The sequence below is a fragment of the Theobroma umbraticum genome, unplaced genomic scaffold (assembly GCF_002168275.2).
Source record: "Theobroma umbraticum cultivar Fairchild unplaced genomic scaffold, ASM216827v3 scaffold_204.0, whole genome shotgun sequence".
NCBI lineage: Eukaryota > Viridiplantae > Streptophyta > Magnoliopsida > Malvales > Malvaceae > Theobroma > Theobroma umbraticum.
In genome coordinates, this window is record NW_018397267.1 from 2,818,432 (window position 1) to 2,845,343 (window position 26,912).

The 26,912-nt window shown below is 37.0% G+C and overlaps 8 protein-coding genes across 13 annotated transcripts; 6 read left to right on the top strand and 2 right to left on the bottom strand.

Annotated features, from left to right (window-relative positions):
- Positions 1-768: 768 nt before the first annotated feature.
- On the bottom strand, positions 769-3,214 carry SAG12 (senescence-associated gene 12). The gene is made up of 2 exons (XM_021438471.2): positions 1,616-3,214; positions 769-1,525 (listed from the first exon to the last, which is right to left on the bottom strand). The coding sequence occupies exons 1-2, from the start codon at positions 2,043-2,045 to the stop codon at positions 936-938; spliced, it is 1,020 nt and encodes a 339-aa protein (XP_021294146.1). The 5' UTR covers positions 2,046-3,214; the 3' UTR covers positions 769-935.
- A 4,357-nt stretch (positions 3,215-7,571) lies between these two features.
- Positions 7,572-8,484, top strand: LOC110424602 (dual specificity protein phosphatase-like protein). Its single transcript, XM_021439204.1, has 2 exons — positions 7,572-7,698; positions 7,926-8,484. Exon 2 carries the CDS (start codon positions 7,926-7,928, stop codon positions 8,298-8,300), a length of 375 nt encoding a protein of 124 aa, XP_021294879.1. The 5' UTR covers positions 7,572-7,698; the 3' UTR covers positions 8,301-8,484.
- A 307-nt stretch (positions 8,485-8,791) lies between these two features.
- On the bottom strand, positions 8,792-9,240 carry LOC110424789 (uncharacterized). The gene has a single exon (XM_021439480.1). The coding sequence runs from the start codon at positions 9,200-9,202 to the stop codon at positions 8,792-8,794; it is 411 nt and encodes a 136-aa protein (XP_021295155.1). The 5' UTR covers positions 9,203-9,240.
- Positions 9,241-11,613: 2,373 nt separating this feature from the next.
- Positions 11,614-12,741, top strand: LOC110424586 (heavy metal-associated isoprenylated plant protein 28-like). Its single transcript, XM_021439183.2, has 3 exons — positions 11,614-11,718; positions 11,957-12,032; positions 12,220-12,741. Exons 1-3 carry the CDS (start codon positions 11,713-11,715, stop codon positions 12,567-12,569), a joined length of 432 nt encoding a protein of 143 aa, XP_021294858.1. The 5' UTR covers positions 11,614-11,712; the 3' UTR covers positions 12,570-12,741.
- Positions 12,742-13,988: 1,247 nt separating this feature from the next.
- LOC110424851 (Hydrolase-like protein family) lies at positions 13,989-17,736 on the top strand. Of its 4 annotated transcripts, none has more exons than XR_016351736.1 (11): positions 13,989-14,576; positions 14,935-15,082; positions 15,326-15,393; positions 15,475-15,545; positions 15,689-15,955; positions 16,201-16,364; positions 16,577-16,619; positions 16,744-16,796; positions 16,963-17,131; positions 17,224-17,321; positions 17,404-17,454. XR_016351736.1 is itself a non-coding variant. In XM_021439569.2 (11 exons), the coding sequence occupies exons 1-11, from the start codon at positions 14,405-14,407 to the stop codon at positions 17,509-17,511; spliced, it is 1,218 nt and encodes a 405-aa protein (XP_021295244.1). In that variant the 5' UTR covers positions 13,993-14,404; the 3' UTR covers positions 17,512-17,736. The 4 variants fall into 4 exon arrangements, 3 of the variants coding, with proteins under 3 accessions (XP_021295245.1, XP_021295244.1, XP_021295242.1); XM_021439569.2 differs by having other exon boundaries at positions 13,993-14,576; positions 15,845-15,955; positions 16,577-16,632; positions 17,404-17,736; XM_021439567.2 differs by having other exon boundaries at positions 13,994-14,576; positions 16,577-16,632; positions 17,404-17,736.
- Positions 17,737-18,555: 819 nt separating this feature from the next.
- Positions 18,556-21,640, top strand: LOC110424852 (14-3-3-like protein D). Its single transcript, XM_021439571.2, has 7 exons — positions 18,556-18,776; positions 18,872-19,178; positions 19,268-19,355; positions 20,172-20,281; positions 20,375-20,523; positions 21,159-21,219; positions 21,357-21,640. The coding sequence occupies exons 1-6, from the start codon at positions 18,704-18,706 to the stop codon at positions 21,206-21,208; spliced, it is 777 nt and encodes a 258-aa protein (XP_021295246.1). The 5' UTR covers positions 18,556-18,703; the 3' UTR covers positions 21,209-21,219; positions 21,357-21,640.
- A 671-nt stretch (positions 21,641-22,311) lies between these two features.
- On the top strand, positions 22,312-23,342 carry LOC110424854 (Pollen Ole e 1 allergen and extensin family protein). Its single transcript, XM_021439574.2, has 2 exons — positions 22,312-22,572; positions 22,719-23,342. The coding sequence occupies exons 1-2, from the start codon at positions 22,404-22,406 to the stop codon at positions 23,060-23,062; spliced, it is 513 nt and encodes a 170-aa protein (XP_021295249.1). The 5' UTR covers positions 22,312-22,403; the 3' UTR covers positions 23,063-23,342.
- A 906-nt stretch (positions 23,343-24,248) lies between these two features.
- LOC110424853 (protein AGENET DOMAIN (AGD)-CONTAINING P1-like) lies at positions 24,249-26,758 on the top strand. Of its 3 annotated transcripts, none has more exons than XM_021439572.2 (2): positions 24,249-24,742; positions 26,350-26,758. In XM_021439572.2, the coding sequence occupies exons 1-2, from the start codon at positions 24,339-24,341 to the stop codon at positions 26,486-26,488; spliced, it is 543 nt and encodes a 180-aa protein (XP_021295247.2). In that variant the 5' UTR covers positions 24,249-24,338; the 3' UTR covers positions 26,489-26,758. The 3 variants fall into 3 exon arrangements, 2 of the variants coding, with proteins under 2 accessions (XP_021295247.2, XP_021295248.2); XM_021439573.2 differs by lacking the exon at positions 26,350-26,758 and adding an exon at positions 25,225-25,378; XR_002445947.1 differs by lacking the exon at positions 24,249-24,742 and adding an exon at positions 25,547-26,174 and having other exon boundaries at positions 26,350-26,488.
- The last annotated feature ends 154 nt before the right edge of the window (positions 26,759-26,912 follow it).

A 26,912-nucleotide genomic window follows, 5' to 3' on the forward strand; every position in this document is an offset into this window, starting at 1 on the left:
TGACAGGGATTACGTCAATAATGGTACTCATCTGTTCTTTGTACTGATGTCATGCTAATGCAAAACTGAACTCAGCTTACTGTGAAATTTTAGAGCCGCGAGATATGGACATGGAAAATGTATAATTCTTTCTGCTACAATGCTTATCTTGTTCACTCACACAATCTCACATTGGATACAAAGCTAAATATATTAAGTTTATCATCCTTTCAAAATGGAACGCTGAGTGTGGAATTACCTAAGCTCAAATTGGCAATTTGAGTCAATTTAAGGGTTCATCAGGCCAAAGCAACAAGCAAAAGGCAAAATTTAACAAATAGAGTTCACAGTAGCACCCTAAAGCATCAGGAATCTTTGCTTATGTTTGTTATTCATAGGAAAACCAAGTAAGGTTTTCTTTAAAAGGACTACACAAGGAAAGAAATATACTCTGAAAGATGGATACTAAAAACGAAAATCTGCATGTAATTTCATTCTTGATCGTCTTGTTTTCTGACGTGGGTTGCCAAAATACAAGTTTCTATCCTGTTTGGATAAGAATGAGGAGGCTTTGAATAGTACTATTTATGTGTGAATAAACCGAGAAGCTTAAAGGCAACAGTGTTGGAATCTTATCGTCATACTGTTCATTAGATGTGGAAAAGTATTTTAACAATTTTGTGCTCTAATCAGACAAAGAGAAGAAAGTCTCTTTCCTTTTCTCGCTGTAACTTCCATGGTGACAGGCAATCAATTGTTTCTAACAGAGCCAATCAAGTGGAATTTCAATAGGAAGCTGAACAAATACTTTATTGCTGATATTTTGTACAGATTCTTAAAGTACAAGAAACATAGGAACCATAACAAACAAATTTATATTAGTTTACACTTGATGAATATTACATGATATTGACAGGTTGCAGCTTAATATAACAGTATTCCAAGTTCTTTCTTCTTCATGCAATTGGGTAAGAAGCTTTCATGGCAACGCCGCAAAGACCTTCCTTGGCAGTTACGTCCCTCTTGAGCCTCATGAACCCTTTCTCACCCCAGTCCGTACCCCACGAATTCTTCACCATCCAGTACTTGGTACCATCAGAGCTGGTTCCATACCCTATCGCCGTGACCGCATGGTCAAGGTATGTGCCACACTCCCCAGAGAAGACCCCGCTCTCGTAAAACTGGAAAGCCCATCCACTACCTTCAATAGCTACAGAAACTGGCTGGTTGGCCACAGCTTGCAATAGGGCCTTTTCGTTGTTAGCCGGCACGTCTTCATAACCAGTTATGGTTGCTGCAGGCGTTGCATACTTGTTTTTGCACTCTCCTTCTGACCCTTGGTAGGGGTAGTTGGCTTCAGTTGTTAGGCCACGGTTGCTTTTGATGAACTGAAAGGCGTTGTCCATGAGGCCACCTTCACATCCTTCATCCTCACCATTGATGTCACAGTCCACAACCTGCTGTTCCGACAAAGAAATTAACTTGCCTTTCTTGAGTTGTGTTAATCCTTCTATAGCCGCCACAGCCGAAAACGCCCAACAACATCCTATATTTTGACACAATAACAAGTGTTAACCCACCATCAAATACGTAAAGAAAAAGAATAAATCCTTCTAATTCATGAATTCTCATTTACCGCAGGTGCCTTGATCCTTGACAGAGGTCACGGCACCCTTTCTTCTCCAGTCGACAACAGTTGGCACAGCGGTTACGTTTCCAAAACGGAAAGTTGAGGATTTTGAATTGGACATCAATTTGAGGGACTGGCGTTTGAAGCCAGTGTGTAGGGAACGGAACTCCTCATTGGTTAAGTCTGCAAATTTATTTACACCTAGCTTGTATCCTCTCTCCACACCATTATTAAAAGCTACAATACGTTCAACGTTTTCCTTAAATATTGCATAGCGTTTCTCCTTCTCTGCTGCGTCCACGTAGATGCGGCTGTGCAGAGCCATCCATTCGTCATGCCTCTTCAGCATGTGTTCCTCATTGAGAGGGCGACAAAGGGCAAGGGATTTCCAGATGGAAAAGACTAGGAGAAACGCCAAGCATAGGTTTTCAGCCATTGAACTAAGATTATCTAGGATTATAGAAAGTGAATCTTTTTCCAATTGGCATACCAACTTCAAAAGAGCTATGGGGGTTTTATAGACAAAGCTTTTCTCATCACCCTACATCCCCACCTCAATTGCGCTTGATAAGACCTGCTCCCACAGCCCCACTCTACGTGCCTTGAAATATGTTCTGACTTAGACCTCAAAATTGGAATGCAGTACTCTGTCAGATGAGTCACAATTGGTAACATGCAAAACTAACTTTGGTAATCATGACACTCAAAAAGCCAGATACCTCTCTGCTAATAAATTATGTCATATGTCAAATACAGCTAGATTTTCCATCTAATCAAAGTTTAAAACCTCATATGCAAGTAACAGATCTTAATTGTATTATCCTGATGTAAAATAAAAAAATGAAATGAAAGATAGAAATCTGAAAAAATATCGAAAAAACCAATCTTCCAAGAAGTTTTATGCATCTGGAATTCTGTTGCCGATATATAATTGTCCTGATTTAGTCTTTAGCGTGCTTGATCGAAAGTTAAGGAGACGTCGAATGAAGAGACGGGCGATAGAATAAGGTGCGATTAAGCATCAAAGGGACGAAGCAACAGTCTACAGCAGAGGAAATCGCGTTAAACAAGCAACATATATCAAAACAAAGCAGTTGTTTCGCTTTCATTCTGTTACGTTTGACAAGGCATTACCAGACCTAAGATTATGGCCAACCTCAAGGGCAGTGGCCCCTTCAGCCAGGACTATTTGGTTCTTCATCCTGATTCATGGCAGATACCTTGATCAAGTTGTATGTAACCCTTGTAGGTGAAACCTCCATGAATCAGGGCACTCCATCAATTTGCATCAATAATTTATCTTGACAGGAAAAGAAGACAGCAGCCAGAATTCACAAACTCATCTTGCAATTCATGGTGTAGTCTTCTTCTGCTTTGAAAGTCCGAAAAAAGGCATCTCTTAGTACCAACCCCTGACTTACCTCTCCGAAGTTACTACAAAAGAAGATTGATAAGATAAGATCCAAAAAGAACAAAAGTTAACACAACTAAGTTGAAGTTTAAATAGTGCAAGTTTGGTTACTTCCATAAACCAAGAGGATGCAGGCAAACATAAGCAAAGAAATTATGGAACTTGCAATGAGTGCTTAGAAATTATTGATGAGGTTCAAGTCCATAATCCGACAAGCAATCAGAAGAGGGGAAATAGCCAAGTTTTTTCTACATCTCTTTGAATTAAACATTGAAATCCATCCCATTTGTGGAATCAAGTCCCTGTCGCAGTGTCTATTATTGAATATATGGAAAGAAAATCCAAAAAGCTGGTACATGGTTCCGTCCAGTAAAATGATACCAAAAGAAGCAGCCACTTTTTGTATGTAACATCACATCGTAATTTCAATTGATAGTCCACAGAACCTCCAGATTTCAACCCAGAGTCACTAACCTTATCAATCATTAAACATCCTACTTTTACTGCTTCAAATCAAAATCATGCCCGATTCCATCAGAGTAAGATTCCTTTCATTTTAGCATTTGTTGGAGTTCCAAGATCCCATCTCTCAGCAGGCATGAAGAAACCAACTGATTCACGGGAGTCCCGAAAAAACCCAGCTTTGTAATACTAGCCATGCAAGTCAAATCAAACCCTTTTATCCTTTCCCATAACAGAGTATATATCACAATCAATCTGAGAAAGCAAACTTTATTACGTCAAGTATCCTCAACCCCAACTTAAAAAGGCTGGGCTGCTTGTAATGTCACTGTCCCATGAATAAGCAATTACATATACTTAATTTGACAGTATTTATTGCATTCGAATATTTAGTTTATTAATTAATATATTATTTTTTAAAAAAAAATAAAATTTGATTTTTTTTAATTATAAAAAAAATTAACAGCATTTACTGTATCAATTCAAGTCCAAAAACGATAAGTTATTGAAACTAAATTACATGATTCTCAAAAGATTATACTTAAATTATTAGTTAATTATGAATTTTTGTATAAGCTTTAATAATAAAATTTATATTAATATAAGATAAAGTATTATACTTACCTAATGGCTAAAATTTAACGTTGATGGGGCTGCTAAGGGCTGTCCTGGTTCTCTTAGCATTGGGGGTGTGCTAAGGAATGATAAAGGTATGGTGAAAATTCTTTTTTCGAAAACAGGGGGTTGGGGTGATGCCAATCTTGCAGAAATGTTAGCTATTCGAGAGGCTTTAATTCTTTTTATGGCAACAGATTGGTGTCATCAGTTTGGGTTAATTATTGAAATTGATTCTTTAAATGCTGTTAATTGAGTCTCAAAACCACTTTCCTCTCCCTGTTGCCTTAGAAATCTGGTGTTAAAAATCAAAGCTCTGCTGAGTAAGATTCCTAGATGGCAGATTATTCATATCCCGAGATCTAGGAATGAATTGGCAGACAGCCTTGCCAAATTGGGGGTGGAAAGAGCCACAGACCTATTGCGAGCTCTTCCTTAATTGTCATGTTATGCTTTGTCTGCTTGATCGACTTCCTCACGGGGTTTGATGACTCCTTTATGCTTCAAGATTCATGATTTGTGTGTACAGGGGTTTAATGTGGTCTTAGTTCAGCCTTGCCATGGTGATATTGGGAGTTTTGAATTTTGTTGTTCTTGATTTTGGCTTGGTGCAGCAAGAGAAGGAAACAGGCATGCTGGTTACGTTTCTTCGTCTTACTGATTTCTTTTTTGGTTTTATATTTTGAGTTAGTGGGGATCTGTTGGCTAAAGGGTTATATGTAAATGTTAAGATGAATGGTTTAAAAGGCAAGGTTTCTTTGTCTGGTATTTCTATCTACCAATTTGTCTCCAGGGTCAAGACAAGTGCTCTTTCTAGTTTTGATCCTCATCTGTTTGTATATGGACTTCCTTTATTTATGAATGAACTCTAACTTTCAAAAAAAAAAAACTTTTACTATTTTCCAACTTCTTTGTTTGGGTTTCTTAAGTTGCAGATTTCAGTCATTGAAAATTATCCATGATTTGTGGATGCCCATTGTTAAAATTCCATTATATATTATTACTACATGTTTTCTCCCACTGATAACTCTATTATATAGAGTTACCATAGGCATCTTTGGAGCTTGAATTTTGCTAAGTCTTTTAGTTTTTTTTTTATCATTAGGTAGTTTCTAGTTTTCTTTTTAAAAATAATTTAACTTATGTGATGCCAAGTTCCATTTATGCAAGTTTAGCTTATTTTCTCGTCAAAATCCCTCAATCCAACCTCTAATTATTTAATCCCTTAATATTGAAGGACATGCAAAGACTTGGAGCATGAATGCAAAGGAGGGTGCAAGTAGGCTTAAAAGTAATCAAACATGCTGAAGTTTGTAGAGTATAAATTAAGCCGTAGAAGTCCGATTGAGGTAAATCTCGAATCAATGGAAAGCGGAAAGGATGAGCTATAACTTTGATGTTCAGCACTTGACCCAAATCAAAAGGAATCATGGCTAAAAATGAAGTGAAAAGTGTAGGCAACTTGAAGGAGAAAAACAGGGGAACAGAACCTCCAGCGCTGCAGCACAAGTTTCCAACGCTGCAGCGCTGTCCTGTGAAGCAAAGAATTCCAAGTTAGAGAGTTTCTCACTGCAACGAGAATGGGTTCTTGCTGCAGCAAAATATTGGGCATATTTGGTCAAAAGGATTTTCGCTGCAGCGAAATTCCATTCTCGTTGCAGCGAAAATGAAGTTGTTTGTAATATCAAGTCATGAACAAATTCGTTGCAGCAAAATTCCATTCTCGCTGCAGTGAGAACACGTCAGACAATGAACATTCCTGCACGGGTTTTTAGGGCAAGCTAAAAAAAGATGGGGTATAAATAGAAAATTTTGCACTGAAAAAGAAGAGGATTTGGAGAGACCATTTTGGGCAAAAAGAGGCAAGAACAAAAAGGGAAAAACAAGAGGAATCAAGAGTTGAAAGATTCAAAAGCTGCAACAAAACATTTTCTCACTCTAGATCTGATTCTCTATTTCTTACTCTTTTTGTAGAACAATGTTTTTGTTTACTGAAATGTGTACTTTCCTTTTGAACATGTTGAGCTAGAGTTTTTAATTTAGGATTATGGTGGATGCTATTATATAGTTGGAATACTTTGGATTCTTCCTCTACTTGCTTTTATAAGAATATCAATATTTATTCAAATTTATGCTTATTGTCTCATTTATTGCTTGATCACCAACAAGTTGAGTATGGAGTTTTAGATGAGGCTTGAGAAGGACAATTTAAAAGGATCCAAATTTGAGTAATGTATGTTCATCCCATATTAAGAAATTAAGTGAGTGATTAATTAATAGGATAGACATATACCTATTAATCATACATAGTCACTATAGGTCCTAAACTTAGTGAACTTAGCTTTAGTTAATGTTCTATAGACATGTAGATAGTTAATGAAGCTAAGCAATTGTGTGATAACTCGACAGAGTACCATGCATGCTTTGGGAACTTAGACTAACATTGATTCTCATAAAAAATAGGTAGTTGATTGATCTTATATCCTTACAAAACAATAGCTGAAACCATAGTCCTAGACCTTAATTATATTGTTTCCTCACTACACATTTAATTTGCAATCCTTAGGTTAAAGTAGACTTTTAGTGTAAATTTTATTTCAATTTTAACAATTTGTTCTTCTTGTTGCTTGGATAAAACTTAACTTGTTACAATTTTAGTAATTAGTAACAAATAGTAAATTAACTCCTCGAGGGATCGACAACTCTACTTATCACTATATTACTTATTGCGATCGTATGCACTTGCGCATAATCCTTACTTGTATTTCACAGTTAAATTTCAAGCACAATCCATATCAAGTAAAAGATTTATTTATTTAAATATTAAGCAACACCCACTCATTTCAAAGAACATTTTATCAGTTAAAACTTGCTTTCAATTTAAAGTTTATGATTCCAAACTTAGGATTCAAACTAGTGAAGCTTAAGCAACTTGAAGGGTTCATAATTCAAATAGTTTCATACTTACAATTATCAATTAGAAGAATTATTCATGCATGGATATGGATTAATTAGTAGTTCTACCTTTGGGTAACTAAATGTTGCGTTGTTCGGATTTGATAAAGATGGAAAAAAATTTAGATAATTCGAGTAAAATTTTCTGTTTGAATTCCATTAGTTTTGTTGTATTAAAAAAAAAATATTGGTAAATATAAGATCAAAGAAAACTTAATTTAATCCATATGAGATAACATTAATCAACAAGAAAAATATGATTAAAACCTTGTGGGAGAATAAAATATTGAATTGAATAGGTGTTTAAACTGTTTATTTTAGTACATAGAGAGTACGAATTTAATTTTCTCTTTCGGCCTAAAACCCAAATCACTAAAACCCTAATTTAACTCAAATTCAAAGAGCCCAACAATTATATGATCCAACCCGGCCTAATCTTGATATCTGCTTAAGTACGTTTCCAAACGTCGACGTTTTGTCTCTTTGGGCTCTGAACGGAAAAACTAGATATCCTAGTCCTACACTGACTGAAATGCCGCCCCGATATATTTACGTTCATGTTAAGCGAACAGAGACAGAAAATTCCTCTCTTTTCATCAGATTACAAAGCGATTGATCAGCTGAGAATTCTCCCTCCAGTTTAAAGGTAACTCTTCTTCTTCTTCTTCTTCTTCTACGTAGCGTCTCAAAATTCTTTGTTTTATCCGCATTGTAAAGGATTTTTAACAGATTGAATAGAACCCTAGATCATGTTATTGCTTGTTTTAGGGTATCTTTTGCTTTCTTTCATGGGGTTGAACGGATGGTTTGCTTAAAAATTAATTAAAATCTTTTGATTCTCCAGTTGATTAGTCTACATATTGGGTTTTACAGATGGAAGCAGCGAATGTCATGGATTCGGAAGCTGTTCAAAAGCCTAAAGTCATCTACCGCTGTAAAAAGTGCAGAAGAATCGTTGCTTCAGAGGAAAGCATAGTTCCTCACGAACGCGGAAAGGGCGAGCAATGTTTCAAATGGAGAAAGAGAAGCGGGGAGAAGGAACCGACCCAATGTTCCTCCGTATTTGTGGAGCCCTTGAAGTGGATGCAACCAGTGCAAGAAGGGTATGTGGAAGAGAAACTTCAGTGCATGGGCTGCAAAGCTCGATTGGGTTCCTTCAATTGGGCTGGTATGCAATGCAATTGTGGAGCTTGGGTTAATCCTGCTTTTCAGTTGCATAAAAACCGGTTGGATGAGTGCCATATGTGACCTGTCCCAGCCTTACTGTTGCTTTATAGGAGAGTAAGAAGAAGTTCCAGTGGTTATCTTGTAAAGTCGATTAGTGGGTTGATACTCAGAGATTAACATTTGTAGATGATTTTTAAGATTTTTTAGTTAGCCTTGATGAATTGATGGTTATTTTTATGAAATTACTGCCGTTTTCTTTTCGTCATGCACCCTTTTCTGGTGAAGAATGGGATAAACTGAATTTTAATCGATGGATGGGCAGCTGACTTGATTTTGTTTGTGAAATTTACATCTGATAATCAGATGTAACCACTGAATAATAAAGTCACTTCCTTTTATTGTTCTTTGTTGAATATTGGCATCAGAAATGCACTAATTCACATAGAGAAAATTGCATAGAAGTGAGACATAGAGCAGCAAAAGCAATAGCTACTACAGGGTAAGACTAGGTGGAGCATGAAGTAACAATATCACTGGAATCTGTTGGCTCCCCAAGAGCAGGACAGTACATTTTACTGCCCAGCAGCAAATGCCTCAACGGGGAAGGTCTTTTTTACACCAGCAAGGCTCTTGAAGTGAATTTTTCCGGTGGGTGGGTCATCCACTTCAATCTCATTTACGGGTGGCCACAACATGAGTTCCTTAGCCTTCACTCCCTTGAGCTTCTTGATCCGCTTCTTGTCGATGAAACCAGTGATTTCGGTGGCATAGCTGACCAGCTTGTTGATCAGCTTGAAGTTGTGTTCAACCTTGTTCTTTTGCACAATCCACATGAAGCCCGTGTTCCTTACGAAACCAACTTCAATCACATCTGCAAGAGGGAGAAGTCCCATTGGGAGCCCAAACTCTTCGAGAAGAGCAGTCGCCATTTTCATTCCCTCGTCATGGCCCTTCTTCACGATTCCTCCCTCCTTCGCTGCCATTGTAAATGGAATTTCGAAAACCTTTTTATTACCCTTAAATCTTTTGCTGCAATTGGTTGGAGTTGTGATCGTAAACATGGAATAAGGAAATTATTTATACTTGAGTGCACGCACGCTAATGACAAAATTAAAGGGAAAATCGAGGTTAAATGCATTGTGTTAGCCACCAGACTGGGTTTTCATATCAAACCGGCCTTCCAAGTTTTTAAATGTCTAAACAAATTTGCCACATTTATTCCCATGATTAGTTTTACATCCCTTTGTAGGAAAATGGATGGGGAAAAACCTGGTATCACTACAATGCCATTTTGTTGTACACTGACAAGTTAATCACATGCACACACTACTGTTACCCGATATTTGATTTTTGCGTTGAACGAAACCTCAAATGGCATGGGAATATTGGGGGAATTCATCCTAATAGTGACTAATGTTATGAATATTTATTATAAGAAACAAAGTGTTATACATTTATACATATTTGTATGGTCCAAAATAGATTAAAGAATTTTTCTCTGTCTTCCTTGCATTGTCTGCATTTGTAATTACTAATTATATTCCTTTTTGTTTCGTCCCAGCTGTATCTATTGGTGGATCTACATCGTTTTTGCTGTAATTTTCCGGGTTTTCTTGTTGTTTTGGCCATTAGAGGATGAGTTATATTCTTGCTAACGAAAACTGTATGGCCTGCATCCATAGATCAGGTTCCTTGTGCCAAAAACAGAGAGGGGATGGGAAGGCAATTTCTTTTGGTCATGCAATTGGCAATGCATCATTGCTGTCCTTGACAACTAATACTATCATTTATGGGCAGATCTTTGGCTGATAATTTGTTCAAAGTTTATTCCACATGATCAAGCTGCCTGAGCAAGGCCATCAAAAGCAGATAAACCCTGAAGCTAGATATTTCATAGAAGAATAAAACCCCCCTAGTGCATTTACACTGAATTCTTTTTGTTGCTGAGAATTTCATTCCGAGACAAATCCAACTCACTATCATGTTGGAGTGCCTTATGCATTGGGACCAATTTTTTTTTTTTAATCAATATATCTAACAGTGTGCTTCAGTTTTCACATTTGTGGAGACTGTACATTCCAGGGGAAACAGAGCTACAGTTTGATCCCACTAGGATATAAAAAAGATATGCAGGGTATAAACCTACAAATTTCTATGATGTTTTCAATATTGAAAGTGATTTTTGTCCCTAGCATTGTGTGTCAGTTAATTGGTCTGAAGTTCACAGCCAGACCACGCACGTCAGAAATTTGTTGTTCTTTAATATCAATCATTAGCATCATAAAATCGGACTGGCAAACCACTCCCCTGAGTGAATTTCTTCTCCTTTTGGCTCTTTGCTTATGGTCAATGGTGAATAATACTTGTAAACTCTTTAATCTCTTTCTACTTTGTATTTAAAAACTACCCCATACACCTTTCCCAGCAGGAGACTTTTATCATATAAATATCACCTTTGTTTTCTTCATAATTAAAAAATTGGGGTTTAATAGGTTACTTAGTCTTCCAAAATCATCGATAGGATTCAAAGTCTTAAGACAAATGAATTGACTAATTGAGGAAACCTCCCCGTACTTATCACCTTAATTTCTTTTTCCAATAATTCGGCCCCAACAATGATCCGTTCCCTTTCGTTTACTTGAGTACGCAGTATGCCGGGTACTAGGGCCTGGGGGACCGTTGACGTTACCTGCACTTGATCAACTGAACCAGAGTTAGGAAATCCCTGGGAATCTGCTATTAATCTAAGCGGGCGCTGACATATGGTGTATCACTGTCGTTGTCATGTGAATTACCCAGTAATATCTACTTTATTAGACAAGTTGACAGTACGACCAATTATTATATTGTTGAGTTGTTAGGTTGTTCTTCTCCCACACGTATAATATGATTAATTCAACAAAATTTTCATGCAGGCATATAATTAGCAACAAGTTTATTACTAGGTATCTGATCTACGCCATTAAGGAATGAAAGTTATGAAGGGGCTGCTGCCAGCCGGAATTTTACATTTCTATGACTGTTAAATGTAGGCGAAAGTGCTCATTGTATTCATCGGTAATCCTTGCTTAACTCGGTCTGGTTGCTTCTGAGATTTGTAATCATAAGGCAACAATCTACGCGGAGCGTTTTCCCAGATACCATTTTGACTAGTGCTTTCTTTTCTTTTGTCTTTTTAATTTTTAAAGCAGGCCTATGTCTTTACTTGTACTGTTAGGTTTTCGAGATATTAGCAGCTCATTTTTAATTTCGAAGCAGCTGCTAGGCTTTTTCCCTCCATAAAGCTTTGTCGCTAAGAATTGAGCAACTTCAGGACAAGAGAAAACGAAAAGTCCCGTGGGGACTATTTTCCCTCTGACATAATAATCTTATTATATTTTCTTTCTTACCCCTCTTCAGTCTTTGACCTTCCCTATATATATAGGTATGAAGTACCATTCATCCTCAACTTGAATTCCGAAGAGAAAAGCTTAAGATTTCTAAACCACTCAAAATGACGGTTAGAACTCTCTCTCTCTCTCTCTCTCTCTCTCTCTCTCTCTCTCTCTCTCCTGGTGTGCATGCCTTTCTGTGCGTGCTTTTTAGCTTTTGGCACCCTCTTATACTAACTGCCATTATATCAGATGACTTGAGTCTTTTTTTTTTTTTTGCTTGTTTCTTTCCCCAAAGTTAGTTTATAAATATTTGACTATCACTTGATCGAACATGAAGATTACGGTTTATTACTTTTTCTGCAGATTGTAGAGATAAGAGTACATATGGACTGCGAAGGCTGCGTGGCCAAGATAAGGAAGGCTCTTGGTAAACTCAAGGGTATGTTCTACTTTCATGGAGTTCATTTATTTATTCTGTTTTTCATAAACAGAAAACAGAGATATTATCCATATCCAATGCTTTGTTGTTCATGATCATCTTCATGCATAAGATTGATCTGATTTACAGTATGCAAGCTCTTGAAGCTCTAACGATTAATGTTAATGGCTTTGGTGATTCCTTTCAGGAATCGACAGTATCGATATAGACATGGGCATGCAAAAGGTAACAGTCATGGGATGGGCAGCGTCAGACCAGAAGAAGATCCTGAAGACAGTGAGAAAAACTGGGAGAAGAGCAGAGCTATGGCCATATCCATATCACCCTGAGAACCAGTTTTACTACGAGTACTATCAAAGCCAACCCGTAGTTACCTACCATGCAACTGGGCTTCCGTCATCCTACAACTACTACAAGCATGGCTATGATGGTCATGATCATGGTTATTATCAGCCACCGCCTTATTCCACTCTTGTGGATCAACAAGCCAGCTCGGTCTTCAGTGATGAAAATCCCCATGCTTGCTCCATAATGTGAGCTTTATGTAAATAAGGAGATTTTAAGTACGTCTTTAATTTTTAATTTTATTTTTCTTTTCGGGGGTTCTTCCTTCCTAAGAATTGTATCAATTTTGTGTGTTGAAGGATTTGCTTGTGCCTTTGGCTAGTATTAATTTGTTTAAGTCCCCTTGGCGCTTAAGTCGCACGTATGCTTGTTTCTCAACAGCTTTCATTTTCGAATAAAGAGAAAACTTTTAAGAGAAACTTTTTCTCAATCTTCAACACGTGCATAATAAGTAACATTCTTTCCCAAAGAAACGAATACACATATGTGTGTAACATACTCAATAACTCACTATATATTGCAGCATCTACGTAATATGGGGTGAAATGAGTTTCATAAATGAATTCAAAATCCGATTAAGGTTATTAATAAAGTACTTTATTTTTTAAAAATATGAAAGTACAACGTCAAACACTTCCAAAGAAACAAGACAGAGTGTTTCAAATTCAATCTCATTCTAAATAGGTGAAAAGATCTTAAAAAAAGTTAGACATGATATCTAATGAAAGCACTTAAATTATTTTAAAAAAATTAAATAAATTTCTATAATTTTATTGAGTTCATTCAAGTTTTTGTGTTTTTATCTTTAAATAAATAAATATTTTTATTTTTATTTTAAAGTAAATAAATCCATATATTTAATATTCAATTGTTATTCTATGTTATACGATGTTGACGTGTTATATTAACATGTTATTATTGATAACAATTTGATATATTAGTGTAATATAATTATATAATTATATGATATTTTTTAATCTTCACATCAATACTTGAAATAAAATAATAATTACTATTTTGACTAATACAATTAGTCAACTAATGTTCACGAAAATTTATTTAATTTAAAATAAAAAATAAAAAATTTTGTAAATTTTTTTCCAAATATTATATCATTAACTAATTATAAACAAAAACGCCATATATTTTATACGGATAAATTTTTGTAAAAAAAAGTAATGACTGCAATGAAATTATTAATTGAACAAACCAAATTACTTAATAAATTGTCTTACAACTGATACAATGTATACAATCTTGTTACAACAAACAATGATCACTGCTTTGATGATTCTTCAAACTACAGTAGCATATTGTGTTGTTAGTGTTTGCAGAAGGATAAATTTCACATACTACCGAAGTACGTAATGCAAGAAAATGCTGTCAAATGATAAAAAAGAGGAGAAGCGTGCAAAAGATAGTGACACATCCAGTACGCCTGCACCGCACAATAATTGGAAAAAGCATGGGCCCACTCAGAACTAGCGTCCCGTAATCCATATCCAGACAAAACGACGAAATGACCGAAGAGGCGTCAATGACTATCGGCGAAGCACAGATGATATTTACTAAATCCACCCTACCAACAGGACACGCAACCCCATTGGTTGGTCAGCAAAATGTTCGGTAACCCAATCGCCCTCTCTCCCTCACAGCCCCTTCCAAACTCTAGGCAATGCACGGTTCTGTTTGCCCCAAGTCTTCCAGATTGTTCCTCTCCCAAAATCTCGTCCCCCATTTTTTTTTTTATTTTTCCCCTCTATTTCCAGCATTATTATTATCGAGAATTTATTGGTTTCCAAAAATTGAGGAATGAGCAGAGCAATGGTGATGCAAGGAAAGGGAAAATACAAAATATAAAAATGAAGATTAGGATATGGTCATTGGTCATGAATCATGATGATGATCATGTTATCATCGAGATAAGGAGAACGGTATGGGGCAGATGCTGACATAGCATCCAAGAGACCGCAAATCGAGGAAGTTTGTTTTTTGTTCCGAGTGTGTGTCAGCGGATATAAATAGAAATGGCAATGGCATCTCTGATTCATGCAGGATGCGGTTATCCGCCGAGATTCAGTAATAATTGTAATAATTGTAGTTTCAGAATCGGATCCTTTGGACCCTTCGGCTCCTCCTCACCTTCCTCGTCTTGCTCCTGTTCTTCTTCTTCTTCTCCCAATTTGAATTTCCGTTCCGGTAATGTTTGTTATTGCTTAATTCTGTGTTTCTTACTATTTTTTCCTATTTTTTTTTTTTACTTTCCTTAATTAGGAAAGGATTTGAAACATTTAATTAAAACTATTTGATTTCGCGCCAGGAGATGTGGGATTTTGATTTGGTAGGGGTTTAGAATTCGACTGATATTTATATGAACGATTGATGATGATAAAAGAAATTAAAAGAAAGCATTATTTTCGTATATCAGTAATTTTGTTTAGGATTGAGGTTAGGAAATGTAGAGAATTGATAATTGAAACATGTGAATTACTGATCAAGCGCCTTGTGGAAGTGCATTTTGCTTGAACACTCATTTGATTTTGTTAAACTTGTACAGGAACAAATAATAATTGGAAGCATCAAGGCCATAGAGCTCAAGCTATGAGTACTGCAACTCAAGGAAACTCTGCTTCATCCAAGAGCATTTCGAACGGGAAAAATGAACCTGATCACCTTCTTGTTCTTGTTCATGGCATCTTAGCTAGGTATTTGGTCATTGACTGATTGATTTCAGTTCATCATAAACTATATTCATAGAATCAGTTAGTACTTAAAAGAACGATCATGCATAACAAAGTGGAGCAAATGTAGTAAGCCGCTGTTAATACTTAATAGATTTGAGGAGTATTTGTGAATCTGTAAAAGAATACATATAAAAAATTGTGAGTCTTTATGGCCTTTATTTCCAAGTTGATGTCAAATTGGCTGAAGGACTTTCCTTAATGTAGCCCTAGTGATTGGACGTATGTAGAGGCAGAGTTGAAAAGGCGGCTTGGAAGAAACTTTCTGATTTATGGTGTGCTCATATCTTCAATCTCATGTAATTTGTATGTATAAAGATAATTTATTTACTTATTTATTTAATAAATTGTTGCAGCAAGTTCATGTAATACCTATACTAAAACCTTTACTGGGGTTGATGGAGCTGGAAAGCGCTTAGCAGATGAAGTGAGTTGTTAAATCTTTGTGGAAAACATTTTGCATCAAGTATAGGCTTCCTAGGCATGTTTTCATATCTTGTGAGTTTTATGGTATGAATTTAAGTTTTCTGCACTATTGGTAACTCCCTTCACTGTTTTTTGGTTTAATAGGTTCTGCAAGTTGTGAAGAAGACTGAAAGCCTGAAAAAGATTTCATTTTTAGCCCATTCTCTTGGAGGCTTGTTTGCAAGATATGCAGTTGCTGTTCTTTACACAGAAAATGACTCAAGTGGCACCCAGTCTGATAACTTAACTGATTCTACGCAGGGAAATTTACAAACATCACGCCCTTCAGGACGCGGTACGATTGCTGGACTGGAGGCAGTTAGTTTTATTACCTTGGCAACTCCACATCTTGGGGTGAGAGGGAGAAAGCAGGTTTGTTCTGGAGGGTGTTGCTTATCAGGTTTATTTCATACATAATATTTTAGTTACAAATGAGTGTTGGAGATATAGCTATGCAAACTTGTGATGTCCTGTAATTCCTATGTTTTTGCCATGCTGCTTGCATCTCATTGGGTACTATCTTTAATGCTGAAAATGTTTATTTAGTGATCAGTTGTACTACTATCATCTTTCCTCTGCATTTTGCAGTTTCTAATATAGTCTTTGTTTTCCTTCAGCTTCCATTTCTCTTAGGAGTTCCTATTTTAGAGAAACTTGCCCCACCAATTGCTCCATTTTTTGTTGGTCGAACTGGTAAACAGCTATTTCTAACTGATGGCAAACCCAACAGACCGCCGCTGCTTTTGAGGATGGCATCTGATTGTGAGGATGGGAAATTCTTGTAAGTAAAGCAAGCTTTTACGATGACTGAATAAACTTGCTTTTGCTCTGATTTTATTATTATTATTATTACATTTTTTTTTATGCAAATGAGGAAGTCCAGGGAGGAAGGTGTGGATCCGAACCTTGGACCTCTACTCCTCAAGATACTGCCTGGCCAAGTCTAGGTTGTTTTTTGTGACTGACTTTATGTTTATAATTTCTATTTTACAGATCTGCCCTTGGTGCATTTAGGTGCCGCATTGCCTATGCAAATGTATCTTATGACCGTATCCTGCCTAATCATTTCTCTCTTGTAGTAAATTTAGCTGCCCATGTTGATTTTCTTCTTGTTATTCCTCTCTCCCACCCTATTGGGCACTTTCTTTGACATCAGATAGATATGGTTGGTTGGCGCACATCCTCCATCAGGCGAGAGAAAGAACTTGTCAAGGTGAATTCCTTGTACCCCAGTATCTAAAGATGTGCTGCACTGTCTCTTATAACAATCAGCACTTAAATTAGAATTATTAAGGGAATTAAAATAGATGAAATAGAAAGTACTGAACAAGAGCATCTTAACTTCATGCTTATTGCTGACTTTCCTACTTATTTGGCAGCCCCCACTACGATCTTTGGATGGTTACAAACATGTTGTGGATGTGGACTACCGTCCACCAGTTTCTTCTGACGGCCCCAGTTTTCCTCCCGAAGCTGTCAAAGCAAAGGAGGCAGCACAGAATGCACCTAGCGTACAAAACACAGTCGAATATCATGAACTCATGGAAGGTAATTGTTTCTGCTGATATCTGATGGTGTGCCAACTATATAATAATTCTGATTGTGCCCGGATGGTAATAACCATCTTGTTTTGTTAACAGAGGAAATGATACAAGGTTTACAGAAATTGGGATGGAAAAAAGTTGATGTCAGCTTTCATTCCGCACTCTGGCCCTTTTTCGCCCACAATAACATCCACGTAGTATCTCTATCATAAACTTTTGATTAGAAAAATGTTTCTCCGTTCAACTTTTCATATGATTTTTTTCCCCTTAATTCAGGTAAAAAATGAATGGTTTCATAATGCCGGCGCTGGAGTAGTTGCTCATGTTGCTGACAGCCTTAAGCAACAAGAATCCTCTTCCCCATTTATTTCTGCTAGCTTGTAGCCTTGAAATGTATGCAAGTGCGATGTGCCAGTGCGCCTGAAGCATATTGTAAAACAAATTACACAAGATGAAATGAAGAAAATGAAAGATCTCTTATCACGTACTGATATAAATCCCATTTCCGTAGGATTTCTTTGAGAACATTAATTGGCATTTACATGCTAACCCATAGGCCCCTGTTAACACAGGATTCCTTACATTTTAAGGATTTTTATCTTTCCAATGCTTTCCAAAGCTTCACTGTTGTAGCCATTAGTCCTGAGTTGCTTTTGTCTGTGTAGAAAGGTTAATGACTTTGAATGACTTTACTCTTTCTTTTCCTTTCCAAATTATGGTAATGGTGAGTCATTAAATTTAAGACTTGATCAATGACAGGAATAGCGATCGCAATGCAAAGACAAAAACAATGCTTAATAGTTGTCACCTTTTATGGGGACAACCAACTTTTTTTCCCTCTAGAGTCATAGACTCACGAGAGGTAAAAATATGGGGTCAAAAGTTGGAGCGTGGGCATGTAACAAATCCCATTCTTAAAGGAAAGTAAATGCTAGTCGAGCGACAAACTAGTGGAGTTGTGGCCTTGAAAACAATAAATAAATCGGATTATTAGTCAAACCCATTTCTTTCACTAAGAGGCAGAATTTGAGTTGAAATGAAAGGGCAAAATTTTTTTATACTTTTTACAACCTTGAATGGTAGATTTGTGTTAGTTACTGGTGAAATAATTAAACAAATAATCTTTTTTGTAAAATTAAAAAGGTACAGCAGCACACTCAGAGGGTAGCTTTTGGCCAAAAAATAATATCGCTTAAATGCTTACCTGTCACCATCATTTGCTTTTTACTTGCAAACTCTTAACAAACACACTCTCGCAAAACATGCAAATACGGCCCAACTCCTCGAAACGGTGTCGTAAAGAAGCCCAATTTAATGAGGAGTGGTAAACCACGCCACAAATCCCGCGTGGGTCATTGACATTCCAAATCAGGGCCGGCCAGCCCTGTCTTGTCCCCGCATCCGCCATTTTGCCCACTCTATTTCTCCCCAGCTGGTCCTTTCCAACTCCAACCAACCCTCCCCACCAAAGAAAAAGAAGAGAAAACCAGGAGAAACCTCCTACCCCTTCGCTTCAGTTCTCATTGTTTTTCTACTTCTCGTGAAGAAGGAAAAGAAAAGCATCTTTTAATCTCCCATGGAGTTCTCCAGAACACGTGAAGACCTCGTTTACATCGCCAAGCTCTCTGAACAAGCCGAACGCTTTGAAGGTCCGATCCAACCAAACAGGGCCTTATACTTTACTTCTTTTTCTTGTTTTTGTGACTTTTAAGTATTTGAAGTGTGGAATTTTTGTTTGTTACAGATATGGTGGCTACAATGAAAAAACTAGCGGAGCTTGATGTGGAACTGACCGTAGAGGAGCGAAACCTGCTCTCAGTTGGGTACAAGAACGTGATCGGTGCTCGAAGAGCATCGTGGAGGATCTTATCTTCCATTGAGCAAAAAGAAGAGACCAAAGGGAATGAGCAAAATGTTAAACGAATTAAAGGGTACAGGCAGAACGTGGAATTGGAGTTGTCCAACATTTGTAAAGATATTATGGGTGTGATCAATGAGCATCTCATTCCTTCTTGCATAGGAGGAGAGTCCACTGTGTTTTACTATAAAATGTGAGTATCATTTCCGGTTTTTGGGGTTGGTTGATAATGTGGTTATTTGGGGTTTTTCTGAGGTTTTTTTGGGGTTTGTTTGGTTGCAGGAAAGGGGATTATTATAGGTATTTGGCGGAGTTTAAGATGGGTGATGAGAGAAATGAGGTTGCTGATCAATCCATGAAAGCATATCAGGTAACTTTATTATGGTTGACTTGTGTTCAACTTGGCATAAATGAAGAATTTTGGCTTATAAATTGTTGGTTGTTTCGTGGAGATGTAAAAAGGTTGGTTTTTAAATGAACATTTTTTACTTATAAACTGTTGGTTGGTTGTTATATTTTCCTCATGCTATGTAAGGGGAATTTAGAATAGTAAAATGGCATTGCTTGCTTCCATCTTATTTGCACTAGTTTCTCTTTTCCTATTCTTGGGAGAAACTATTGGTGGTCAAGACTATGTGGCATAAGACAGAGGTGGAGTTCCTTGTGTGAAATCTGTTAGGTTCCTCAATGAAATCAAGCCATGTCTAAAAAATTATGGATTCCATTTCAACCGCATCCTAATTTTTTTTACTTTAGCACTCACTGTTGACCCTGCAATTTTAACACACAGCATGATTATATTAAGAAGCCTAACGAACATCTCATAAGGAATTTCACTGAAGTTTTACCAATGTACGAGATATTTTCTCTTTATTTCATTTCTTCTCACCCTGTATTGATGAACCAAATGTCATAGAGGAAGGGGAGTTTGGAAAAAAATTATTTCTTCTCACTGCCATATTTTTCTGAGGAAGCAAATTCTGTCTCACTGTTTTTTCCCCTGACTCTTAGACTAGTGCTATCCTTTTATGATGGCTGTTGGAATTATATTTGTTTGATTCCCTCTGCTGAGCTTGATAAGTTGTTTAACTTGTGCTATGAAATCCTAAGATGGCTAGAACACTTTTCAAAGGTCCAATCTATTATCATGCCAAATTTCATGAGTCTTTATGTTATTTGCTTGCAGTCAGCAACTACTACAGCAGAAGCTGAGTTGGCTCCTACACATCCAATTCGGTTGGGTTTGGCCTTGAACTTCTCTGTCTTTTATTATGAAATTATGAACTCTCCTGAAAGGTATGCATGCTGTTTCTTATGTAGTAACTTTCTAGTTGAGCTATTTCTGGATAATTGTTGAACTCCATGTTATGTGTTAAACTTGTACGCCAGGGCATGTCATCTTGCTAAGCAAGCTTTTGATGAAGCTATCTCGGAGTTGGATACTTTGAGTGAGGAGTCATATAAAGATAGCACATTGATCATGCAGCTCTTAAGAGACAACCTTACTTTATGGACTTCTGACATCTCAGAGGATGGAGGTGACTTTTAGATTTTGCACGGGAGAATGGTTTAACTACAATTTGCATCTTAATGTTACTTTAAGCATTCAAATAGTTGCGTGAGAAGTATTCTATGCCTTTCCTATTTCTGCAATTTAAAACTTTTCATCAACATTGGTATCTTTGGAATATTTCACCTTGCTATCTGTGTAATATAGTGGATGACATGTTTATAATACATTGCCATTTATGATCCAATTGTATTGATTGTATATGGTTCATAAAATGTCATGGAATATTATTTTTGCATGAATATTTAAAGCCTGGTAGTTAGATTCATGGCTTTTTAGATTTTGTTAGGGAGAAATATTGTTTGACAGCCATATGTGAACTAGATTTTGGTTTAGTTTAGTTATACCTTGATGTTGGAGAAAGAAGTTCATCATTCGTTAAGCTAGAACTAGTCATATAAGTTATTAAGGATTTGGTGCTCGTTAGTTTTTCTAGTAATTCGTGAGTTGCCACAAACTATAGCTGAGGTTAGGTTTCAAGAATAGGCAGTGAGTAGCTGTTGTTATTGATATGTCTCTGATCTGGTTTTCTTGGATTAATACATAACGATCTTGTTATTTGTAATTAGTACTAAACAGTGCCATTTATTTGTTTTACCACAGAAGAAGCTCAGAAGATTGGTGCTGCTAAAGGTGGTGACGGAGAGGAATGAAGTTGTCTAAGGTTTGTTGTTATCTCATGAAGAAACATTTCCGTCATTAAAAAGGAAAAAAAGGAAAAAAAGAATGAAGTGCAGTTTTGTAAACTACAGCTATTATTTTTTATCTATATTTATAGGTTTATTTTTGTGGTTATTGCAGTGGGTTGCAACCTGTGTCATGAAAGGAAGTAGCACCTCTGTAACTCTAGGAGTTACACCCAGTTTTCAGAAGAGTTTCAACTATTTTCATTTTCTGATTAGCATCTGGGTGTTTTAGCTATGACTGTTGGATGTTTGGACTGTCAAGTGTTGATTACATTTTTACATTTTCTGCAGCCTATCAAGTACATCCCTCTGAATCAAAATAGAAACACTTTCAGGGATACTTTTTCTGCTTCATTTGCTGCTTTGTTCATTGAAATTCCAAACCCATTTTTGGAAAAATTTTGAGACTCTTTTCTTGTCTGGTTTTGTTTAAATTTCTTTCTGAAGCCTATTCATTCATAGGCGTAATAATATATTGAGTTGAGCCTATAAGTTCATGGGCTTAGTAAACATGGTACATTTTGAGTATGAAGAATGCCCAATGCTTATGAGGCATATTTCCATCCATAATTGTAATAAATTAACACCGGATTAATATTTAAGTTGCAATCGAAATGCCCAAATATTTAGTATAGCTTTTAGTTGAAGAGCTATACTGCTTGGGAGTGGGTGGTCGTCTTCTCTTTCCTTTATTGATAAGTGGGGGGCAGGAAATTGAACTTGAAATTCTAATTTTAAATGTAGATTGTGACTAATCATTAAGTTATTGTCTCCAAAATCAGTAAACCCGACAATTTTGATAATTTCTCAAGAATTTTTAAAGATTTACATCTGTCATCTGACATCTACATGTTTCTTGGTGGAGAGAAAAAATGGGAGACTTTGAGGAGGATCCCAGACCAAGTCAGCTAATTCTAAGGGAATAATCAGAGAATTGGAGAATTGTCAGAGAGAAGGAGAGATAAGCGGGTCTAAGTACTTGTTCTACAAACAAGGAAGAAATGGCAGCCTCACGAAAATAACTGTCACTTAAATGCATAGCAGAACCAACTAGTAGCCCTACCCCCCTTTATAAAAGAAACAAGCTCTCTTGCTTCCATGTAGTTAATTTTTTGACATTGAATCTCCATTCCAAAACCAGAATACAAGTAAACAGGTTACAATGGCAACATCTCCCAAGGCTATCTTCTTCCTTGCCTCGGCCCTTTGCTTCTTATCCCTCCTCGGTATTGTTGATGCCCAAGCTCCTGAACAATTCTTCGTGGAGGGGAAGGTTTACTGTGACAACTGCCGCGCCCAGTTCGTAACCAAGATCAGCAAGTACATGGCAGGTAAACCACAATTTTCCTTTTCCTTTTTGAGGCCTTAATCTCAGTCTTCCATTTCTCAAGCTTCAACAAACCTGTGATAAAAATTTCGCATAAATTTATGAGGTTTCTTATGGCACATGGTAACGCATTAATCTGGTGGTAAACAGGTGCAAAGGTGCGATTGGAGTGCAGGGACCGTGAAGGCGGGGACATAACCTATTCCGTCGATGGTGAGACCGACGAATCAGGAACCTACCGTATTAAGGTGGAGGGAGACCACGAGGAGGAGGTCTGTGAGGTTTCACTCGTACAATCGAGCGACCCTGAATGTAGTGAGATCGACAAGGAAAATTTCCTTAGGAAGAGTGCTCGGATTAGCCTCACCAAATACAGTGGCATCACCTCCGACAGCCGCCTTGCCAACCCTCTTGGCTTCATGGTCAAGAAACGTCTGCCCGAGTGCACCGAAGTCCTCAGGGAACTAGGAATCACCGCTGCTGGCTTCGTATAAAGGAACCGCATTAGTTTATAGCAAAACAAAGTGAAAGTTCATCCATGTATCGAATAAGAAACTGAGTTTTCCCTTGGTTTTTCCCAATCTTTTTAGGCAATATCCTCTAGCCTAAGGATTACCCCATTAGTTATGAACCAGTACTCCTATTTATCATAGTTGGTGAGTTTTTGCAACAAGAGTTCCAAAGTCTGCTGTTCCTGCTATATATATCTTGCATGTACTGTGCTTATTGTTCAAAACAGCTGGATTTTTTACATGAAATTCATGAGGGATTCTAACATGGATGTTACTTCTTGCTTCTAACTGTTCGAGATGTTCAAATGCAACTTAATTTCATGAATGATCTGTCCTGAATTCGAGCTGATAATTGCTCTAAACCTTTTAATGTATCTGATAATTAATCTCTTGTGCAACGTTTTAATTGGATATGTACAAAGTTTGATCACTTGAAACTTAGAATCTTCATTTAGAGCCAACACAGATAAATGAATACATTTTGTATTTCAATATTCTACAAGTAATTTAACATTCTAATCCCTGGATTCCCTCCATGCAATCTCTCTCTGCAGTTTAAAACATAAAATTGTAATAAATATCTAAGTTGTAAAAATTCTCGTAACAAGTTAATTTAAACAAAATAAACATATTTTTAATGAAAAATAATCATTTACCTTTATATTCACAAGTAAAAAATATTTAAATCTTTACAAATATTAATTTATAAATGTATAATAATAAAAATCAAAACACTTGTAATTAAAATTAATTTTTTAAAAAATTGAATGTAAATTTATAAGAATAAATGTAAAAAATCATAAAGTTAAAATATTGATATAAATATGTAAAAATTATCATAACAAGTTAATTTAAACACATAAACATACTTTTAATGAAAATTAATCATTTTCAAATGCTAACGTAAATGTATTACCATGATCGGAAGGCGAACGGGTGCAAATACTTGTATAGTAATAAATCTAGAGAATGTTTTTTATGCCCTTTTCTAAAATAATAGTAGTAGTATGAATTTTGGGGACAAATGGCAAGCTGTGGAATCATTCAGGAGTTGATCCAACGGCTGATACAAGTTCTCAAGAAGTGTTAAATGACTAAGACCGTTGGTTTTCATATTAAAAAGAAAAGGTCGCTGCGCAAAGCCCTCAAATTCCAACTGTCGCTTGTTTTCTCTCTTCCCATTTCAGGAATCTCTTTAAACCCCCTTAAGCCCTGCCCTGAGCCATCCCTTTGGCACGTTCTTCAAGGCTCCAAAACAATGGATTTTAAACACGAAGATCCTGTCGAGATATGCAAGAAGGGAGAAGGGTTCTCAGGCTCTTACTACAATGCAACTTTTCTGGCTGCGATTGGAAGAAACAGATACTTGGTACGTTATGATAATCGTTTCAACGAGGACGGATATAGGAAACTCGTCGAAGCTGTTGACTCAGATGAAATCAGGCCTTTGCCCCCGAAGAGTGCTTATACCAATTTCGCCGTGTCCGACAGGGTTGAAGCCTTTGTCAACCTTGCTTGGCGGGTTGGGACTGTTACAAGAAAAGTTGATCCTAACTACTATGTGAAGTTGGATTGTGATGGGAGGGAAGAGCATTGTGCTTTCTATAAAGTTCGACTCCATCTTGAATGGCGAAATGGGAGATGGTCCTATCCTGGGAGTGGGTATGTTGCTTTCTTCTCCATTGTGTTCTTGACTTCTTGTCAAGTCTTTCGGTTCTTGGTCCTTCTAATTAATCGCTTCTATGTTAAGCACTTACCTGGCTGTGATATCCAAAAGATTTCTTTTTTGCATCTCCTATCGTGACTTTTGACTTGTCTCTTCCTCTGCTATTTCTAAAGAATCTTGGAAGTTGCTGTCAACTTTCTTCCTGGAAATTTTGTTGCAAATGCACTATATATTAAGATTCTTTTCAATTATTTTGTATTACACATTCTGCTTTGATTAGGTAACAAGAAAATTACCTATGCTAGTCTAGAAGGTAAGAATATGGAGTATATGAATTTCTTGAATGCCCAAACAGTGGTTCAACTTCTTTTAGTCTACTCTAGTCAATGGGGGCAATTAATATTGGTGTTTTCCATTGTTTCCAGCATTGGATTCCATTCTATGTTACGTTATAAGTGGAAATTCTTTACTACTATAGGGCGTCTTTTCTTGGAATATGCACCCATTCCGACGACATACCAACCACGCCCATATCAGTTAGGGCTTTCCCCTTCAATACCTGGACTAATACTATCAATAGGCAAATCTTGTTCTGAGATGGGCGTCCTGTTTAATTTCATTTCCAGCCCAACCCAGCTGAAATTTTGGAGCGTTATGGATTTAAACCAAATATCTATGTCTGAGCCAAGGCAATAGTTCGTCTGGACTTCAATTATTGAATGCAGTTAGACACGTGGCCAGATTTGCCACTCAAAGTATAAAAAATTCCATGCAATTGGGGATTTCTTTTTGTTGAATAAGTTGTGAGTTTCATTGATCAATCAGGGAATCCCTGTATCATACAAAAGGCTCCGACTTTGTAGTGTGGTCAGATGCCGAGATGGCTGACAAAAACTGCCATTACAAAGGAAACTATACAAAAGAAGCTATCCTATACAGAATCGGACATCCAAACCACCAGTGGAAGAAAGCTCTAGTCAGCAACCAGTAAGAAATGGAAGCAACAGACTTCCTGTTTCCATTTCTTACTGATATAAACCAGAATCAAGAGCCTAGGAGTCACAAGCAAAAACAGAACCTTCACAGAAACCTCACCAGAAGCATCAAAACCTCAAAATCATAAAAAAGAGCAAACGGGATCAGAAGAAAGCACCAACACCTCACAGTAGGAAGCAACTTCATTAAGGGTAGATACGTATCAGATCACCCACTGTTCCCACCCCATCCTTGGCAAGGCTATCGGTCATATCTTACCCGATCTCGGAACGTGTCTGATTTCCCAACCCAGCAACTTTGAACACAGTGAATTAATCTGAGAAACAATATTTCTGATCCTTCATGGGGCTGCAGCTGGTTTTGAAACCCAAAGGACTGCATTCATGGAATCACTCTCAAGAATAAGTCCAAAATTAGGAACCCGAGATGAAGGTGAAGACAAAACCACTGCCCCTCTAAGCTTTTTGCTTTTTGTGTTCTTTATCTCATAGGTCTATGACTTGAACATGTGTTTTATGCAAAATCCACTCTGTTTCCTCTACAGTGAGTTAATTATGAGGACTCGTTGTATTTAGTCTAATTCGACTCTGTTGGTTGGTTTCATCAGGTCTCAAAGCAGCCAAGCAAACACATCAGCGCAAGGAGGTCAGCCTGCAACTGGAGGCAACATAGCTGACACAGGAGATCAGCGGGAGCAGGCTAAAAGTGAGGGTGACCAACCAAAACCAGGACAAGGAAGAGGCTAGTCGACAACTCCAGATGCTTCCACAGAACATCTTTTTTTTTCTTTCTTATTTTTTTATAGGCTGATAGTAGAACAAAGTGCATAGAAACATTGCTGATGAGCCTTGTTTTGCAGCTTCATGGCACAAAATGGGCTAATTTTCAGTACCCTAGATATTGGTTTACTATAGCATTTGACAGTAAGTAATTAGTTACTGCGATGTTCAACCATTCTAAGTTTGATCCTATGGCAATTACTAATTGCTTTCAGATGACTCTGAACATGAACTGTATATACCTCTTTCTTGTTGGTTCATTTTTCCTTCCCCTGCTTTATCCTAACATTTAAAGATTAATTTCTTTCAAATAGGTTGCCCTCTTTGTTACTCTTTACATATGCTGTTTCTGTTTTACAATGGCATCATCAGTCACTTGAATCTCCAATCC

What these genes read in the sequence shown, in the direction of transcription:
- LOC110424851 (XM_021439567.2), top strand. Translation starts at nt 14,405, where the DNA reads ATGGCAATGGCATCTCTGATTCATGCAGGATGCGGTTATCCGCCGAGA. An exon ending in GGGTGAGAGGGAGAAAGCAG is followed by an intron (nt 15,956 to 16,200) that starts GTTTGTTCTGGA and finishes GTTTTCCTTCAG; the next exon opens with CTTCCATTTCTCTTAGGAGT. An exon ending in TGTGAGGATGGGAAATTCTT is followed by an intron (nt 16,365 to 16,576) that starts GTAAGTAAAGCA and finishes TCTATTTTACAG; the next exon opens with ATCTGCCCTTGGTGCATTTA.
- LOC110424853 (XM_021439572.2), top strand. Translation starts at nt 24,339, where the DNA reads ATGGATTTTAAACACGAAGATCCTGTCGAGATATGCAAGAAGGGAGAA. An exon ending in TGGTCCTATCCTGGGAGTGG is followed by an intron (nt 24,743 to 26,349) that starts GTATGTTGCTTT and finishes TGGTTTCATCAG; the next exon opens with GTCTCAAAGCAGCCAAGCAA.
- SAG12 (XM_021438471.2), bottom strand. Translation starts at nt 2,045, where the DNA reads ATGGCTGAAAACCTATGCTTGGCGTTTCTCCTAGTCTTTTCCATCTGG. An exon ending in CAAGGATCAAGGCACCTGCG is followed by an intron (nt 1,526 to 1,615) that starts GTAAATGAGAAT and finishes GTCAAAATATAG; the next exon opens with GATGTTGTTGGGCGTTTTCG.
- LOC110424852 (XM_021439571.2), top strand. Translation starts at nt 18,704, where the DNA reads ATGGAGTTCTCCAGAACACGTGAAGACCTCGTTTACATCGCCAAGCTC. An exon ending in ACAAGCCGAACGCTTTGAAG is followed by an intron (nt 18,777 to 18,871) that starts GTCCGATCCAAC and finishes TGTTTGTTACAG; the next exon opens with ATATGGTGGCTACAATGAAA. An exon ending in ATTATGAACTCTCCTGAAAG is followed by an intron (nt 20,282 to 20,374) that starts GTATGCATGCTG and finishes CTTGTACGCCAG; the next exon opens with GGCATGTCATCTTGCTAAGC.
- LOC110424854 (XM_021439574.2), top strand. Translation starts at nt 22,404, where the DNA reads ATGGCAACATCTCCCAAGGCTATCTTCTTCCTTGCCTCGGCCCTTTGC. An exon ending in GATCAGCAAGTACATGGCAG is followed by an intron (nt 22,573 to 22,718) that starts GTAAACCACAAT and finishes GGTGGTAAACAG; the next exon opens with GTGCAAAGGTGCGATTGGAG.
- LOC110424602 (XM_021439204.1), top strand. Translation starts at nt 7,926, where the DNA reads ATGGAAGCAGCGAATGTCATGGATTCGGAAGCTGTTCAAAAGCCTAAA.
- LOC110424586 (XM_021439183.2), top strand. An exon ending in GGCTCTTGGTAAACTCAAGG is followed by an intron (nt 12,033 to 12,219) that starts GTATGTTCTACT and finishes GATTCCTTTCAG; the next exon opens with GAATCGACAGTATCGATATA.
- LOC110424789 (XM_021439480.1), bottom strand. Translation starts at nt 9,202, where the DNA reads ATGGCAGCGAAGGAGGGAGGAATCGTGAAGAAGGGCCATGACGAGGGA.